General features: G+C 41.2%; 1 protein-coding gene across 1 annotated transcript; it reads right to left on the bottom strand.

Annotated features, from left to right (window-relative positions):
• Nucleotides 1-160: 160 nt before the first annotated feature.
• pole (DNA polymerase epsilon, catalytic subunit) lies at nucleotides 161-18,205 on the bottom strand. The gene is made up of 48 exons (XM_023344183.1): nucleotides 17,682-18,205; nucleotides 17,439-17,574; nucleotides 17,276-17,356; nucleotides 17,097-17,141; nucleotides 16,929-17,021; nucleotides 16,694-16,848; nucleotides 16,475-16,619; nucleotides 16,312-16,392; nucleotides 16,112-16,219; nucleotides 15,926-16,036; nucleotides 15,388-15,473; nucleotides 15,132-15,251; nucleotides 14,915-15,047; nucleotides 14,718-14,831; nucleotides 14,408-14,620; nucleotides 14,223-14,330; nucleotides 14,008-14,136; nucleotides 13,828-13,930; nucleotides 13,190-13,336; nucleotides 12,965-13,110; nucleotides 12,727-12,875; nucleotides 12,533-12,625; nucleotides 11,370-11,672; nucleotides 11,091-11,286; nucleotides 10,802-11,016; nucleotides 10,325-10,427; nucleotides 10,133-10,213; nucleotides 9,922-10,044; nucleotides 9,602-9,811; nucleotides 9,277-9,489; nucleotides 8,949-9,095; nucleotides 8,697-8,837; nucleotides 8,420-8,573; nucleotides 8,069-8,175; nucleotides 7,700-7,876; nucleotides 6,748-6,971; nucleotides 6,440-6,660; nucleotides 6,140-6,344; nucleotides 5,877-6,050; nucleotides 5,071-5,196; nucleotides 4,111-4,243; nucleotides 3,260-3,461; nucleotides 3,036-3,167; nucleotides 2,754-2,947; nucleotides 1,863-2,063; nucleotides 1,654-1,779; nucleotides 619-708; nucleotides 161-528 (listed from the first exon to the last, which is right to left on the bottom strand). The coding sequence occupies exons 1-48, from the start codon at nucleotides 17,747-17,749 to the stop codon at nucleotides 406-408; spliced, it is 6,885 nt and encodes a 2,294-aa protein (XP_023199951.1). The 5' UTR covers nucleotides 17,750-18,205; the 3' UTR covers nucleotides 161-405.
• Nucleotides 18,206-18,249: the final 44 nt, after the last annotated feature.

The following is an 18,249-nucleotide window of genomic DNA, read 5'->3' as shown; positions in this document are numbered from 1 at the left end:
GGTTTTGAGTGGTTAGAGTGTAGAAGTCTTAAAATAAGCAAAAAACCAAAAGAGGAAAATAAAAGTGAAAATACAAGAGCAGAGGGTGTTTGGAAAGATTATGAGCTCTTCATTCTTGGAACTCAAGTATGAAGCAGAGAAACAGTACAAACAATTCAAGCATTATTTATTTATTTTCTGACAATCTGAAATTCATACAAATATATAAATTCAAATGGAAAAAATACAAGAATTTAACCATATTTACACTCCACCCGTTTCTCCTTGCTAGCAAATAGTCCGTGTGATTATTGATTATTGGATCGATAATCACAAAACCTGATTTGACAGCTGCTGAGTTGCATTGGTTTCAGCTCTCAGTGTTAAACAGATCTACTGTGGAAGGAATCGTCACTTTTTCCCACTTCAGTGCCTGCTCTGGCCGATCTGAGGGCTCATCTCAAGCAGCCAGTCGATGGTCTCCCCCAGGAATCTCATGTTGTAGTGGGAAGCTATGTTTCGAAACACTGCGGTCTGCTCGGAGAAGCTCTTTAAAAGGAAAACGATCAGTGTCAATAGGACTCATTATACACTTTTCAGAACTGATTCAAATTGTTAAATATGTCAGAGATCGGAAACCTTGGCTGAGAAGGTCAGGTCAAAGTTTCCGGCACACGCACAGTAAAGGGGCATGTTGGCTTCTTTCACCCCTTTGCATTTGGTGCAAACCTAAAAATCATATTTATGTTGTCAAAACAATTCAAGTGAGAAATGAGTCAAACACACAGACGCTTTACTGGCTCAACAGTTTGGGGAGCTTGAGTGCTTTGATTCTAACATGGTATAACAGACCCCCAAGCAGTTTTTATGTCGAAGTGCCACACTTTTCCAATCTCATGTTTCTAGAGTCTTCAAACCATTTTAAGCCAAAGGACAAGCAGAGAAAAGATCAGCAGAAATTTATAAAAACACATTCAGATTCACACTTTCAATATGGTGCCTGCAAAAACCAGACAGCGAGGAAGAGAGAGGGGCCAGATGGATGAAGGAATGGTTGGATAATGAACAAACAGATGAATAGATAAAGCAAACAGATGACAGATAGATGAATAGGTAGCCGAACAGAGGATTGCAAGAGTGGAGGAAAGGAGAAAACGACGCCTGGGTGGCTGGAGAACAGTATGAATGGATAAATAATGGATGGATGGATGGAAGGATACACAGATGGAAAGATAGATGATAAAAAAAATGGGCAAACAAATGACTGATGGACAAACTAGTCATGGACGAATAAGTGATTAAGGGATGGATGAACGGACAAACAGGTAAAGTAATAGATGGATATAACATTAACATCATGGTAAAAAGAACACAGTTTGGAAATACTAATATTTTTTCCATGCTCCACTTCCTTTTTCCACATTTATCCAAACCTTGAAAAAGTCAAATTATAGATACTAAATCTACTTTCATTGAAAGCTGGATTACAGACAGACAGATATTTTATCTGTCCCCAGGGTAACCTTTTATTCAAATTAATTATTAAGGAATTATATTTATATTACCAAGAACACCACTAATGGGGCTCCTAATATAACATAAAAACTAGAATTTTATTTTTTTTTAAAAGTCCAGTCAGAGCTGATGCTGCTTGATTTGACATGTTTAACTCACCAGATCCTGCAGAGTGTAGCTCATAAGTTTCTTCTGCAGAGCATCAACCAGGGCCGTCTCAATAGACTCAGTTTCATATTGCATTTGGCAATTTGAGCAGAACCATTGAGGTAAGACCGACCCATCCTAAGATCAGAACAAAGTTCTTTCAGATATTAGTCTCCCTAGCTGTAAATGTTGTTACAAATCTATAATTTGCCAGTACATACCTGTGCCACAGTCGGGTCCTTGCAGAGGTCGAGGTCCCGACAGAAGTTGCAGTGGTGACAGATGACTTCTGGCAGTATGTAGGAGTTACAGGGGTCACGAAACTGGGCCTCCTCCGAAAACTCTCCGACATCCACGAGACGCAGGAGGTCTCTCTTTAGTTTGTTCACCTGATTCACGATGTTGGCATCAAGCGAAAGGACCTGAAGATGTAAAAGACAGAGAAAAAGGTCAATAAATGGGTCATTGGTTGTATTTCTAATTATTCTGTAATAAATGAGAGCAAAGCTCCCTCAGATTTTCTATTTGAAAATTTCAGTTTTCAGGCTTAATTTTTCAAGTTTTATTATGTTAGTTTTCAAATCATTCTGGATATTTTAGTATAATGTGGGTAGGGAAGTGTTTCAGACAGGTATTTTACTGCTTTTCTAACATCTAGACTCAATCAGGTTATTTTACCAATTGAAACGCACTATAAAAACTGGTCTTGATAATCAGATTGTAATCATTGACACTTATTTTGTTTATTTAAAAAAAGTGCGAGTTTGCAGCAACTACATCAAAAATTAAAACTGGTCTTCAGGATAAAATACCATGCGAAACTGACCTTAGTTTTATTTAACATTTTCTTTGGAAAACCTCCACAAAACTAAAACACTAAAATAAGAGTTTTAGTGTGGCACACAAAGATAAAGGACACTATCTAAATAAAATAACATGTACAAATCTTCTCATTTTTAAGAAGTGCAGAATTCTTATGTCTTAGACCATGAAAAATAAAATGGGAGAAAAAAAAATATCCATTCAAGTGTCACTTTTCCAGTCCTGGGAATCCCGTGAAAGAAGTTTTCAAAGAAATGTCTGCACTGCAGACACCGTGGTACTCAGCCCACCTGACAGACGTATTTGACGAACTCCAGCGCCGGATTGTTGAGCGGCAGGTGTGAGCCGGGCAGGACAGGAAACATCTCTGAGGTCTGAGTTACATTCCTGGTCCCAGTCACCTTTTTCTGGATCTTCTGGGTGATGGTGAAAATGTTCTGCGTCAGCTCGCTGGCCACATACTCCTGGGAGAAGGAGATCATTCCTGAAGGAAAGGAAATGAGTATAAGAGGCATCTTGATAAATTAATCAAGTCTTTAGTAACTGAAGCTGCCTCCTGAACGGACTCTTACCAGGAAGCGCACTCAAGTCCCCGACCGCCTGCTGGGAAGCCTGGCTGCCTGCGCGCCTCTTGACTGGCGTTGCTCCAGGAGCATTACGTCTCAGCTCCTCTTTCATGCTGTGGTAAACTGCAGCTATGTAGGCTGGGATGGGAAGGGAGAATTACTAAAATAGATTAAAAGTTGAAGAGGGAACATGTTTATATGTGTACAGTAGATGTTTGTTTTCGTTTTACCAGACACAATCATGAGGAAGTATTTCTGACAGGAGGCTGTTTGGGGGAGATAATGCATGACATTCCAGTTGCTCTCAATCAGCTCTTCAACCTCATCAGTCTCTGCATCGCCATCATCTTCCTCAGCATCATCCTCATCTTCATCTTCACTGCCCTCCTCATCTTCCTCTCCTTGTTTTCTTTTCTTCTGTTTGGCTCCTTCCTAAAAAATATAAATAAAAAAAACAACACATCAATGTTAACCATGTCAAAGATCATGACGTTTAAGCTCATGAAGTGCAAAACTTTGCTGTTGTAAAAAATAGTGACCAAACTCAAAACTAAAATCTCCTTCCGATCAGTGAACAGACAACAACACTCTTTGTTGTGGAAGTTGTTACGGAAAGAAGACAGTACACAGTATTTTCTACACATGAAGATCAACTAAACATTGATACTGGAGAGCTAACTTTGGGTCTTGCCAGTCATTTTGCTCCTTCACCATCTTTTATTTTTGCAGGTTTAGACTTTAACGCTACACTTTTAATAATACAAAAGAAGGACATGAGTTTGCCCTTTTAAAATGAATATGTCCATGAATTTTATACTTAGAGAGGCTTATATATATATATGCATCTAGTGTTTAATTGACAATTTTTTCATTTAAGGTATTTGAATGTGTGATGTTTAAGATACTTGGAAGACTTTCCTGAGTACTGAACAGGAATGGCTTTGGAAAGAAAAATAATCAAAGTCATTAATCCCCCTTTCCTGGTTAATAGGATAAGAAATTAAATTAATTTCATAAAAGGTTTCATGAAAGTGTGCTACGGTCTGAATTACAATAAAACAAAGTTACACAAATATCTCACCTCTCCATACAAGATGCTGGAAGGCAGTTTTCCCTTCACACCGCCATAGTTAGACGGGTCCATCCACAACAGGAATTCCCAACAACGTGAGAAGGAGATGGACAGAGAGTGGAAGATTTCTCTCGAATGTATGCTAGAAGAGAAGCAGATTGACAAAGATTTCCATTGCTTAAAGACAGAGATTAAGAAACAAAAATATCCAACCTTTAAATAAGTTTTTGCACTTCTAGTTATTGAGAAAATATTACAATTGAGTATTAAGAGGTTTCTTCTAGTTGAAGGAGAGTTTTTCTTTCCATCATCGCTCAGTGTGCAAGGCATTACTGCAAAGCTAATGAGCAAGCAATTCTTCTTCTGCCGCCTCATATTCATTGAGGAGTGAATGCTGCAAGTTAATGATTTGATGCAATCTGTGTGGTTTCCTTAGAAGGAAAACTTTTAATCAATTTGAAAAATAAACTGAGATTGATTGCATTGTTTGATTACTGAGACATTAGTTGTGAATTGGTGCTATATAAATAAATTGAACTGAATTTTTCTCTTTTGAATTACAGAAATAATTTCATCTTTAAATCACAAAACTACTTATTGGTTTCTAAATGTGATGTTGCTTTTAATCCAAATCCAACCCAATTTATACATTTAAAATGTATCCAACAATTGTTTACTCCACTGAGATAACGCTCTTGTTTAGTGGGAGCAAAACAAGAGTATTTCTGGAAAAACAGCTCCTAAAACACTGAAAAGGACAAACACAATGACAATAATAGATGCACAGAGCTACAATGAAATGGTTCAAACAAACCATAATTACATGTTAGAATGGCCCGGCTTTAGTCATGAGATTCTTTCCACACAGACTGATTTAAGCCTGTTCAATGGATATAAACACATTTGCAAGGGGCTGTTTTTACCCATCTTGATAATATACTGTAAAAACCCATTAAATGAATGTCTGACCTTTTGGTGATATATTCCACATAGGCAATAGCATCGTCTATCCTTCGTTTCTTTGTGCACAAGATGATCCTGTTGAAGTTCCCGTACACCACAGTTGACCCCAGACGTTTGAACTCTGCAACCAGTCTGACAGAAGGAAGACAAGGATGAAGATTAAAAGCACAAAAAAGGACAGAAGAAGCCAAATAACATGTTTATGATGGCATATCTTTATTACGGTTAATATGTTTCTTCTTTAAATTCCCTGCCTAAATGTTCATGAGTATTTCACAGGTAGTTGTGCTAGTACAGGCTGGCAGGGACAGTTATTAGATTTCTGCCGAGGCTCTTCTGTGTGACGTTTGGATGATTTCCAAGTGATTATGAAGGTTTATGGAGGTGCCTGTTGATTTCTTCCTGTTTTCCAAAAACATACATTTTAACTTTATTAGCTTCTCTTAATTGCCCTCATATGAATGAATGTGTGCATAGTTAGCTGCCTTGGTTTGACTCTGTGTTGTCCAATGACAGACTAGAAACCTCTGCCATTTGCACGATGCACCAAACCAACAAGGATTAAATTAACATAGAATATGAATGACAACATGTAGGACTATATTAGTTGATAAAACAACATGAAAGTATACATAAATAAGGTCGAGCCAATATTTTAGACATCTTTTGATCCTTTTGAAGCCTGGTTTTTGATCATTATTATTATGATGATAATATTTTAAGTAAAATAGACAGATATGTCTGGGATTTGTTTTCGTAATTTGAGACCAAATTAATGTCTCATTAGGTGGTAAAACTGCTGTGAGACTTACTGCAGAAACACCTTCTTCATCATGTTGTGCAGGGTGCGATGCAGCGCCGGGTCATAGAGCAGCGAACTCGGAGAGCGCAGCCAGCGGTAGAAATGCATCACCTGGTTGTCTGCATACACGTTGTGGTACTGTGTGATCTCCCTCACCCACCCGACCACCATGCTCTTTAAGATCCTGCACAGAAAACATGAAGACCACAGTGAGGGAAAACAACTCAAAATTTTTGCCACCCTGACTCAACCACATCCCAGACGTTTACGCACCTGAAGGTGTTGGAGCAGAGCGCCGTCTCGTCATAGCTAGCAAGAGCGCTGGCGCCCTGGTTTCCTGACATCATGTCCTCCAGTGAGGCCTGCTGGATCACATCAAAACTGACGCCCAGACTGGCTCCCCCCTCCATGTCGTTAACATGCTGCGACTGGAGGATTGTGTTCACCGCCAGGCTCTGGAGGTCCAACTCCACACATGCTGATGGAAAGAAGCAAGTAGACAAAAACTTAGCAGAAATAAAAGGCTTAAAAGCATTCCAGTCCATTTGTGTGAAAGCGTGGATGTTTGTGTACCTGTAGAGTAACATCCCTGAGAGTTTATCTCCACAGAACCCTTCTCATCGTTTTCCATGACCAAACGACTGTCGTCAGCCTCTTTTCCTCCTAGGTCTGGTCTCGCTGTGGGAGAAAGCCACAGCAGGTGGTTGTGTTTCCGCAGATGTCTGGCTAGGAACAAGTCTGAGCCGAAGATTGACACATCCTGAGGCAGGTTCCCCACAGGAAGGTGGTAATATCTAAAACCAGGAGCCATTATTTCATTATCTACAAAGTGTGCAAGAGAAATATAAAATAAATGGTGAAACAATTCGAGTCATTAATACCTGGCCATGTCAAAAGCTTGCGACAGGCAGCTGTCCAGGTTGAGGTAATGGCGGATCATGCGCCGGGCTCCGTGCCGCTGCCAGTCCAGCACATTGTAGTTGATCTCGTCCACAACGTGTACTGGAACCACTGGGAACTCCTCAAGCACAGGCATCCCTGCTGCCAGTCGCTGCAGTTCCCAGTTAGACTGCACAGCAATGAGGGTGGGTCCCCGTCGCTCGTCCTGGAAAAACCACACAAAGAAACCTATAAGTCCCTTAACATCAACATATTAATGAACACCTAAATGTTTCAGCTTCTGATTGGGATGGATGAAATGTTCCGGCAAAGAAAATAGACTCAGAATTGCTGAAGTACTAGTCATAAGTTTTATTTTTTCCAGGTGGAAGTCCAAGGTAAAGTTTCTTTAACAATTTCTCATCAAAAGTAAGCCATCAGATAATATTGGGAAATTGTTCCAAATCAATCCATGAATTTCTGTAACTCTTAAGGAAAACAGTGTTTTGTGAAAGCAAGTTACGTTATTGGATCTTTAAATTTGTACTGAAACAAATACCATGTTATAAACAACACTTTTACTTTGAAAAACCAGTAACTACAGAAACAAATAGTGATTATTTTTGTCCACATTGCAACCTGTAGCTTACATGTCAGCTTCCTGTCATTACTAGTGACATGAAGTAGAGATTTTCAACAAGACTCAAGTTTGAGTCACCACCTCTGGTACAAGTTTCTTAGGTTTTTCTTATTAAATAAAGAGACGAAAACAGTTGTGTTGTTAAGAGTTTCTTTGCAAAACTTAGGGTGACTTTTTAAACACTGAACACTTGAAGACAGAATTTGAATTTGTGAAATTCTTATATTTAATATGGCTAGAATATTTCTGATTTCAGCACTGAGCCTATTTAATAAAACAAGTAGTTTTATTAATGTATTATTAGTGCATTTTACCTTGTAGTTCAGCAAGATGCGCTGCAAAGCTCGGGATACAGCCTTGATGTCATTTTCAGCTCGAACCTCGAAGGTGTGTTTTTCTGGAGGCAGAAGCTCCTCTGACGTCTTCTCCAGGAGGGCGGTGCGCTCTGCTGTGTAGACATTACTCAAGTTGGGCATCTGGTTACTTCTGACCTGAAAACACAAATTTGCAGCAAAAGGTAAGACTTTACTAAATGTAACCAAGAGCAACGCTATGGAGTATTAGCAGCAGAAGTAAAAGTAAAAATAATAACTTAGGTATAAAAAAAAACCATCAATCTGCAGCTGATGTGGCTGTTTGAGAAACTTTCTGTGTGACAACTAGAAGAATCATGTTGTTCTTACTGTGTCCAGGATGAAAACGCTGGCTTTGCGCTGAGAGGGGATGAAGAGGCCAAACAGAGCCTTCTGGCCTTGACTGTGATGGTACAGGTACATGTGGCGAACGCTTCCTGAGAGCAACGCAAACACAACAGTGATGAATAAAACTGGCAATTAGATTAAAAATAAAACAAGATTATACAATCTGCCCTATAAATCAGATAAATAGATAGATAAATAAATAAATAAAAACATTATGATGATCTCTGCAAAATCCTGTTGGTGATCCAGGGGTTACTAACATCTAAAAACTCACACGACCCCCTTCACCAAACATCACTTTAACGTTTGGTGGCATATTCAAACAGAACCTACCAGGTTCCAGGTAGCTGAACTGGGCCAGAGATCTCATATCCAGATGCTCCAGATCGAAGGAGTCAGTCTCCCTGCCAGCCAGATCCCTCACAATGTGCTTGTTTACCATACACACACATCCCAGTTGCACCAGCGCACGGAACAGCAGGGGGACCTGATACAAAGATGAGGAGAAGAATCTGTGTTACATTCTGGTTTCATAGAAAAATCAGTAGGAATTTGCAGTTTAGGAGGGATGAGACTTTAAAGTGTGTTGAGAACCACATGAACAAGAAACCTGTGTTTCGTAGACTCCTTCAATGTCCGGTGCAGAGAGGTCAGCGTTGATCTCATTGATGTGGTTCTGATACATGTCCTCTGGCACTGAGTACTCATACAGGTAGTACACAATGTTGGAGCGAGGCAGCATGCGGTTCACCTAAAGATGCAGATAATTTTCTAACTGACCTTCGCATTGCAACCTGTTTTTTTTTGTTTTTTTATCTTTTTGTGGCATCTAGAAATAACTAAAGCATGTGATAAAGCAAACCTTCCTGTACGCGACTCCTCCTTCGTCCTGTTTTGGGACTTTCTGGTTGACGTAGAAGACGCGAGGGATGTTGAGCTTCATGCAGTGAAGATCGTTTCCAATCACTGCCCACAGCTTATACAGACCAGGGTGGTTGGTCTCTGCAATCTGACATACATCATCTCACATTTAGTAATAATGTCACTGAAATTACTGTTCTTTGCAAGGGATTAACAGGCATGAAGCAGCAGTAAAGCTGTAAACTTTGATTTATTTATTTGCCATGTGACATCACCAAATGTGCCCAAGAGCAAATTTGAGACTGTAAGAAAAGGTGATTTTTCTCCACCTGCACAATCTGCCACGGCATGTCGAGGATGCTGCGCGCTGTCCGCCGCAGGAAGTTTCCCAGCCCGGTGCTGGGGCCACCTCTAATGACTCCTCCTCCGACCGGTTGTGGTTCTCCATCCAGCAGCTTCCTTCTCTTCTTCTTCTCCTTCCTTTGCCTCAGCTGCAGTTCCCACTTTTTCTTGTGATAGCGCAGCCACACCAGTCGCTCCTCCTGGGTTGTTAATAAAACAAGAAGCAAAAAGCAGACGCAAATTAGACGAAAGTAGAAAAAATTAACGCTGTTCCATTTAAAATGAACAAAAGATAAATTCTAGGTGTCCTACCCGTGTTTTTCCCGTTGGAGGTGGAGGTCCCAGGATTTCCCTCCAGGACTGTGTGAGCTCCACATCTTGGGACTCCACCTGGCTGTCCTCTCCTTGCGAAGCCCGCTTTCTCTTGGTGCTGATGAGGATAGCGGGCTGCAGGGGTCGAGGTGCCGCCCCAAAGTCCTCCATGTCTGCAGCTTGGCCAGCCTCCAGGGGCTGATGGGCAATCTGTGAGAGAGGTAGAAAAAAAATCATTTGTGGAGAAACGTGTGCACGTAATATTTACCCAGATGAAGCTGCTTGTGTTTAAAGTTTCAGAAGTATCTTGCTGAAGCTACCTGTCTCTTGCCCTCACTGGTGAACAGTTCGCTGATTTTCTTTTGCTTGTAGATGTCGTTTTTCTCCAGGAGTTTCTTGTGGAGCCAGTCAGGATGCCTCACTCTGGGAACTGGATTCTTCACCTTGTAATTAACAGAGGTAATTAAAATTGATCTTTGGATAAATTTAAGACATGTTTAATGAGTTGTTCATTTCGGAAAAATGACTTACTTGCTGCAGCGCTGCAGGGATGGTGATAATTTTTTGGATTGCACTACCCAATCTCTCGATGTAATAGCTCCAATCGAGGATCTGGAAATGAGTACATAAAATATTAAATGTCAACGAGCAGAACTTACAGAACTTAGGCAAGAAACCGAGGGAGATTTTAGGCTTTTAACAAAAAATGATTGTAGGACTCACAGTGCGGATGTCCAAGTCATGCAGGCTGGGCATCTTCAGCCACTTCCGGAGGAAATGTTTCTTCACGCTGGGCTCAGCCTGGAAGATGGCCAGAGGAATGGCCCTGAAGGGGAAATGTGGAGATGGTGTCTAATAGAGTTGAGCTCAGATCTTTTACTTATGGGAGAACAGACTGTCATCCACGGGGAGTTTTAAAAAACAGCTTTTCACTTTTTGTGGTGAAGGAAAAATGTATTTGGTGACAGAGCAAAATATTCAAAATCTTGCAACAATATGCAACAACAGATTAAGGGATACAAACACTTTTGAAAGGCACTTTTAACAAATCAATCCTGATACAAGTCCGGTTCTTCATATTCTAGACACTATAAACTAAATTCATACTGTATCCAGACACTCTGAGGTGTACAGAAGTATTTCATGATGATGTTACTTCTGCATGGTGTCATGAACAAAGCAGCTGTGTTCCTGCCCCACCTTTCTGTGACTGGGGAACCTTCTGGTTTCCGAGAGATGACGTAGCGACAGCTCAGACCAGCATCTTTCACCATCTGGTCTCCCAGGAACTCGGCCAGCCTCTTGGCCGTGCTGATGGACGTGGACTTCTGCTCGCCGTACTCCTCCAGCTTCTTGGACATCGAGCGGTTCTCTGAGATCAGGTCGAACAGCTCTGCATCCGGCATGTTGGCAGCCTGCAAAGAAAAATGGTGACGTCAGCGTGATCCTGATCTACCCTGATCCAAAACGCTTGACTGCATGGGTCCACCTTGCTGTAAAGCACGTCCAGCCAGTAGTCGGCCACCTTGGCCACTGAAGAATAGACCTCCTCCAGAGTAGTCCCTTTGAGGAATGCCTCAAACACAGAGGACTGAAAAATCTTAATGAGCTGAAGCTCTCCTCTCCTCTTCACTTCAAAGCCTTTGAGCTCAGCTAATGAGCCGTCCTCGTTAAACACGGCATACCTAAGCAAGAAGCAGAGGAGCCTTTAACAAAACAAATTAAATTTCAAAGAAGAAAATAACCCCAAAAATTATGTATAGCTTACCTCTTCTTCAGCTTCTTCCCTTCCTCTTTGGAGGCGGGCAGAATCATTGCCAGATACGGTCCGTCCACCTCGAAGAAGATGCTGTTCTCTGACCGGGTGTTGTAAGTGAGCGCCGTTGGGTCGACCAGCTCGTGGTACTGATCATTGGTGAATCCCTCCTTCACCAGGATGTTGAGCATGGCCCCCGGGTAAGAGATGGTCACTTTAGGTTTTTTATCATTGCTGGTTTTTACCACAAAGTTCTCAGGGAAGGTGTTGGGGAGGACACACCAGATTCCGTCAGTGTCCAGCTCCAGAGGCCTCCTGGGTTGCACACAAAATGAGAAAAATAGCGACAATGAGCATTTTTCAACAGCTACTTTCTGACAAACCCATGTAAATCTTTAAACAACATAATGAAGTTCTCATATAACAGGACAAAAGTGCAAAAAATAGATATTTTTAGTGACTATCTACATGGTCAATCAAAATACATAATTTTAAAGATTTTATAGTTTTGCACACTCAAGCTGTAATCAGAGGCAAATTTTTAAAATTAAACCAGGACAGAGCAGAATAGTTTGTAGACTGGCAGGTATTTATATAATTTTCATTAAGGCCACATTTATTAATTAAAATAGATTGTTTTTAATTGGTCTGTATAATTTTCTGATATCATTTTCTAAATTTTAAGAGTCACGTTTTCATAATCTGTAAGCGGAAAATTATCATAATTAACAAAAATGAAGTATTCCCCTGTGCGCAATTAACCTAAATAATGTATTTCACTTAGTGCTAAAGTTCATAAAATAAATGGACTTTTTAATAATATTCCAACTTATTGAATGGGTCTGTACATTTCCAGTAAACCTTAAAAGACGAGAACTAACGAGTTCCTCTGCTTCTGAGAATAACAGGATTTTTGACAGTACAGCCAAAAGAGTGGGGATGTTTACAACTATTTGCATATTTAAATGAAGGACTGTGGGTGGAGGGGTCTGGTATTTTCTCATTTCGTAGTTCTATGTTGATTAGGTTGTACAAAACAAATGTAGTTGGAGGAAACGTGATTGAATAATTTCATGGATTTTGGTTTTTTCTGCATATCACATTTTTCCAATCTCAGTGTGCGCCACACTTTAGCACAAAAATCTACAGGATCATGTTTTACACAAATCACTCACCCTATTTGTTCGATAAGTTCTCTGGCCTGAGTTATGATGTTGGCTCCAGTGAAGCACACGATGCCAGCCATCTCCATGGAGTACCAGCGCGCCCTGAGACAGAGACAGCATCAGGCCTGCACCTCTGCCTCAAGCTGCAGCAGCAAAAATCACAGCTCATAGCAGCAGCAGTGGATGTTTTACTGCTTGCCTACCCTTTTCTCATGACGTAGCCGTAGAAAGAGTTAAGAATACATTTATGGGCCAGTTGAAGAGACTCGTACAGGATCTCCATGTTTTTGCAGCGCTTCACCTCAGCAGCATCTCCATTGTCCTGAGCTGTTGACAGCTTCTTCTTCCACACCTGTAGTAAAAGAAAAGGACAGGTTTAGTAAACAATACTAATTAACAACATAAGCTTTATTTATTTATTTTTTAAAATACAGAACATACTTTGTGAAGTCCTTTGAATTCATAACGGCGATCCCTGAAAGCTCTGACTGTGTCGACGTAGAAGGAGTTTTCTCTCTGACATATGGTGGTAACTCGCTCCTCAAGCCGCGTGACGTGAGTCTTCTTGTAGGCCTTCTTGCAATAATCTGATACAAAAGCAGATTTCAGGTATTAATGCTTCTTAAAACCAAAGTTTACCTCAAGTGAGCCCCCAGTAGACCCTACCTGCCAGCCGTTTCTTCTCGTGTTTGGCCTGCTCCTCCCGGTTCAAAGTGTGGAACGCCCGAGGAGGGCCGTTGGGGAAGAGAGGTGGGAACTTCTCCGACTCCAGCTGCTGCTGGATGCGGTGAAACTCACTGCGGCTTGCAGGCACTGACAAGAGATGCAGGTTGTTTTTATAAGTAAATTAACCTTTTTTAAGATTCAAGAGATCTTACAGCTTTCACGATGTCAAATTAAATCACTTTTTAAGCACTCCTAAGGCAAATTTCTTATGTTTTCAGAACAATCAGGAAATATAAGAACCTGATAAACATTCTTAAACTAAAAAAAATACGTCAAGGATGGTGACTTCACTTCCCCATCATCACACAGACATAAATGGTATTGTCTTAAAAATTTATGAAATTGGCAAAAAGTTAGTCTGTTGATGTATAAAACATCACAAATGATGTTCAGCTTTGACCGCAGCAATAGGAAGCTTAACGAGGTGCTTATTAAGGTAGGTTGAATACTGTTCAGTTTCAAAGCTATGCTTCATCAACCTTTGAATTTCAAGGTTCAGCTTTGTGTTGGCCTGTAAAAAGCCCAACAAAGTGCATTGAGGTTTGTGATTGTAACAAGACAACATGTGACTGACTTACTGATTTCTCCTCTCCACTGCCAGGCCATCCTCCTCTGGCAGGTGGCCCCAGGTTTGTTAAAGTCACAGGAAGCACATGTGGCCTCATCAACCATAGCTGATGGCTAGAAGAGAAAATATATATATGAGACACTAAATCTCACCCGTTTCTACAGTAAATAGTATATTTTTAAATATTTACCTGCAGACGGTTTGTGAGAATAATATTGGGGTACATGGCCCCGACGTCCAGATGGTAGATGAGGGGGCATTCGATCCTGTTTGGGACATCCTTCAAGGAGGTTAGCTTCTTTTTGATTTCAACACAAACCTATAAAGGCATCATACTTTATGAGATAAAGATGAAAGTGATGAGTTATACAATAAAAATCAGAGAAAAAAAATTTAATCAGATACCTCGTTAAAGTTGGTAACTTGCTCCAGAGGAATCTTTTCTTCCTCTTCGACGGCGTGACGCATCGTCCTCTCGACTCTTTGAAGCAGAAAGTCGAAGGCAGCCGGGTTCTGTGGACACATCAAACCGGACTGTCACGTCTTGATACAAAGAACCGCTGCAGAGAGAAAAGAGGATCCAGACTCACCATCTTGAAGCGGCAGGGGATGTCGCTGCGGAAAACTCCAGACTCCAGCGCCTCCACGTGGCCTCCCACGTAAGTCTCAGAGTCCAGAACGTGGCCGTCGTCTGTCAGCTTGTTAAAGATCTGTTCCTGCTTGTTAGGGAAGACGATGTTGGCGTGGAAGGCCTGCACCATGAGCAAGGCTTCGCACAGGGTGCCTGAACCTTTACGCAGCACCTGTTCACAGGAAAAACAGGCTTTGTAAGAAACAGATACTCATTAAAAGCTGTTGTGATTTCAGTTTATTTCCACAACAGGAAACAAGGAGAGAAACCTCATCAGGCTCCATAGGGATGATGGTGCACAGGGCGAAGATGAAGGGGTGAACATATTTCATGTAGAGGTAGTATGTGGCCACAGCGTCTGACACAGAGTAGGTTGCTAAGGTCTGATATAGACATACAAAAAAAAATCTTAACATCCAAATGTCTTTTTAAAAAGCAATTAAAGTAAACCAATCCGTTTCCGTACCTGAGGTTCCTCAGTGGCCATTCGGCACATCTCCTCTGGGTCCAGCTCCACCGGGTCATAGCCCAGTTTAGCCTTGGCTGCTGCCTTCAGGTTGTGACTTCCCACAGGCAAGTAGCTGTCCCTTTTTACCCACCTGATACAGAAAAGTAGCAGAACGGAAACACGATGAACCCATCCCTCAACCTTAACATTTTATGAGTGTCAGGATTGTTCCTACCTGAGGCAGTCCATGTGGATGGCCTGACTGGATTTATACTCTCCCTGGTTGTCCTTCTGGAAACCGATTTCCCTGTGCATGCTCAGTCCATGGAGCGCCGCGCGAGTCTCAACAAAAGGCCTACAGAGAAAAAAAAAAAACTAACTGCTTATATAATGGTTTTGCATATTTCTTAAAATTAATCATAAAATTTAAGTGTAATGAAAATCCTCGCTTCAGTCTGGTGGAGGTTAGATGTAAACATAAACCGGCTCACCAGTCAAAAAAGTCTCCGTTGTAGGTGACAAAGATGTTCGGCTTTGTTTCTTGAACGTGATCAAACCACCTCTGGATGAGAGCAGCCTGCAACCAGAGTCATTTAACAAGTTATTACACATCTACTGTGTATACATTTGTATTTAACCCCCTACACTCTGATACACCCAAATAAAACCCAGTGCATCAAACAGCGCTATTTGATCTCAACATGAGCTCAAATTACACAATAACAAATAACAAATTTTCCTGGACAATAAAATTTACCCAGAACTTATTGCAATAAGCAATAATATCGTCGTTTTGAAATCATTTTCAAAAAATATATTGAAAATAGCATAATAGTGCATGTTTGCCCTCTCAAAGACTAATAACCTTTAATTTCATACAGAACACTCAACACTGGAAGATACTTTAAATATCCAAAATAAAACACAGCTACTAAAAACAATGAATAAAACAGAAATAAAAACCACACACTACCTAAACCATAAATAATAAAAAAACAATGTTTATTTTTCCAACTAAAATTCACCAACCTCGTCATCCTCGTTAAAAACTGTGAAAGGTCCATCATATTCTGGCTTGGGGGTGAACTCAAAATCCTCGATGTTCTCGGAGACAATCTCTCTATTCGTGATTAGAAAGCCCTTGAAGGAAATAAATTAGAGCTATCAGAAACAACACCAACAACAGAAAAAGCCAAAGCGAAGCATTGCACCAACCTGTCCGTCGATCATGTAGGAGATCATCATAATCTGATCCGTCTCTGCGTCTGGGAATTTCAGAGGAAGTTTGGTGGTTTCGATGTCAAATGCCAGAACAACTGGGTCCTAAACGCATAAAAACACAAGCAGAGTGTAAGGGAAATGTTCTGGCAGCATGCGGCTATCACTATTGTCCAACATAAATAACATCTACACACCGGGCGCTCGACCAGATCGTCTCGTCGCACAATCTCTGGCGGGAAGGCGCTGCCTCGGTATCGGACGTTGTACCAGTGAGCCTTAGTAAAGCAGAACCGGTACCAATTAGAGTAAACAATTACTAACCTTTAAGACACATACATGAAAGAAACGTATCCCCACCACATGAATCTTGAGGTCGATGGACACTCGGACGTGATAAGGGACATCGTACTCTCTCATGTCCACGATATTGTCCAGCTGATCGGCGATACTCTTCAACGTCCCGTCCTCATCGGCTGAGATCACGCTGCCTCCTGACAGAGCACTTTGAGACACACGACGCCATCAGCAAAGCATCAACATGAAGCCCTCGGGACTTGCATAATGGATTATTGTTACCTTGACAACATTGATGTGTAGGCGTCGTTGGACTGCTCCCTCTCTCTGTTCTTGCGTACGGCTGGAGAAATCTCACGCTTGACTTTGACTAGATCGTCCACTGTGTTGAATGACAGCTTGATGTAGCTTCTCTTCAGTCCAACTAGATGGTTTGGCTGGGGAAACCAAGTCGTCGAGTTAAATTTTCTTTCTTTTTACTATCTGAATGCTACCAAGATAAAACAGAAGCTCTCACCAGGTCCAAGTCCTCCTTTGGGAGAATTTCAAGTTTCGCCACTTTTCCTTGGAACTTCTTCGACAAATATGAGATGACCTCTCTCTCACAGTTCTGGAAATAATATACTCTTAGTGTTCTTAATATGCAGGGTTACGAGACTAACACCAAGATTACTGACAAACCTACCTTTTTAGTATCTATGTAGAAGTAAGGCTTGAAGGGAAGAGCCACCTGCAGAGCAGAAATAAACACACAACAGTCAAAACTCTTAGCTGTTCAGCCTGACAAAATATAGATAAGCCGAGTTGTGTGAAACTTTTGCCAAATATTACTAGATGTTGATTATTATTTTTTAATGAGCTCACCTTGAATCTGCTCCCGTCCTCCTGGATAAAATAATAGTCCACGGCACTGATCATCCTTTTGTCTTCATCCAGAATCTCAGTCTATAAAAACACACGAGCATCACATGTTCAATGTCTCGTATGGAGATCAGTCGGATCCACTTAAGGAAGTGTGTGGACTCACAGGGTGCATGTTGATCAGCCAGCCCGTTTTCTCCCCGGGCTCCTTCATCCTGTCGAAGCCGAAGCGGGCGTCCATGTCGTCGGTGAACTGGCTGCGCTCCAGCCGCTTGAGCGCCGACATGGAGGATCCATCATCCCTGATTCAAACACGTAACAACTTTAATGTCTTGTTTTCTTTAGGAAACACCAACTTCACGAGTGTTAGTTCGCTATATTTATGGCAGACAACTTTAGCGAAACTTACTGGTTTTCTTGGTTTGCTCCACTTTGGCCCCTGTCCGATTTGTATCGTCCGCTGTTCTGCAAAACCATCTTGTGTCGTTTTGTCTTTGGCAGTAAACAACGCAAGTTATCAGCTAAACCCTAAATCCCGACGTATAAACAACGTTTGTCACATTGGAAAACATATGCAGTAGTTTTAAACGACAGCTTTCTTTCTTCCTCTGTTTAAGCTGCTGTGACACCATTTAGGTTTTCTTCTTTTGGCGCGTTCGTGCAGTTGCCGCGAGAGCGGAGGAGAAACAACGAAGATCCTTTATTTAAAGAAAGATGATACACGTTGAACACATCCTATGCGCCGGTGTGATTAAAGTTTATTTAATACAAAATGTTGTAGTATATAATGGAATAACATAGATTTACCGTCTTTAATATTAATGCTGCGATGTCATAATTTGGCAGAGCAGAACAAGTGTATAAAAATAGGATGGAAAATCATGAGATCAACCAGATTCTTAGTAGGAGTACGCTCGCGTAGCATCTGTTGGTCAGATTGAACACTTCAACAGTGAGACGTGTTGTATATATAAACG

The sequence above is a fragment of the Xiphophorus maculatus genome, chromosome 12 (assembly GCF_002775205.1).
Source record: "Xiphophorus maculatus strain JP 163 A chromosome 12, X_maculatus-5.0-male, whole genome shotgun sequence".
Taxonomy (NCBI): Eukaryota; Metazoa; Chordata; class Actinopteri; order Cyprinodontiformes; family Poeciliidae; genus Xiphophorus; species Xiphophorus maculatus.
Note: the sequence above shows the minus strand (reverse complement) of the source record. Positions and strands in the feature narration are given on the sequence as shown.

Coding starts and splice junctions, on each gene's coding strand:
- pole (XM_023344183.1), bottom strand. CDS start 17,749: ATGGTTTTGCAGAACAGCGGACGATACAAATCGGACAGGGGCCAAAGT. Junction 15,474..15,925: donor TTTTTAACGAGGATGACGAG/GTTGGTGAATTT, acceptor CTCTGGTTGCAG/GCTGCTCTCATCCAGAGGTG. Junction 6,345..6,439: donor TCAGGGATGTTACTCTACAG/GTACACAAACAT, acceptor TCTTTCCATCAG/CATGTGTGGAGTTGGACCTC.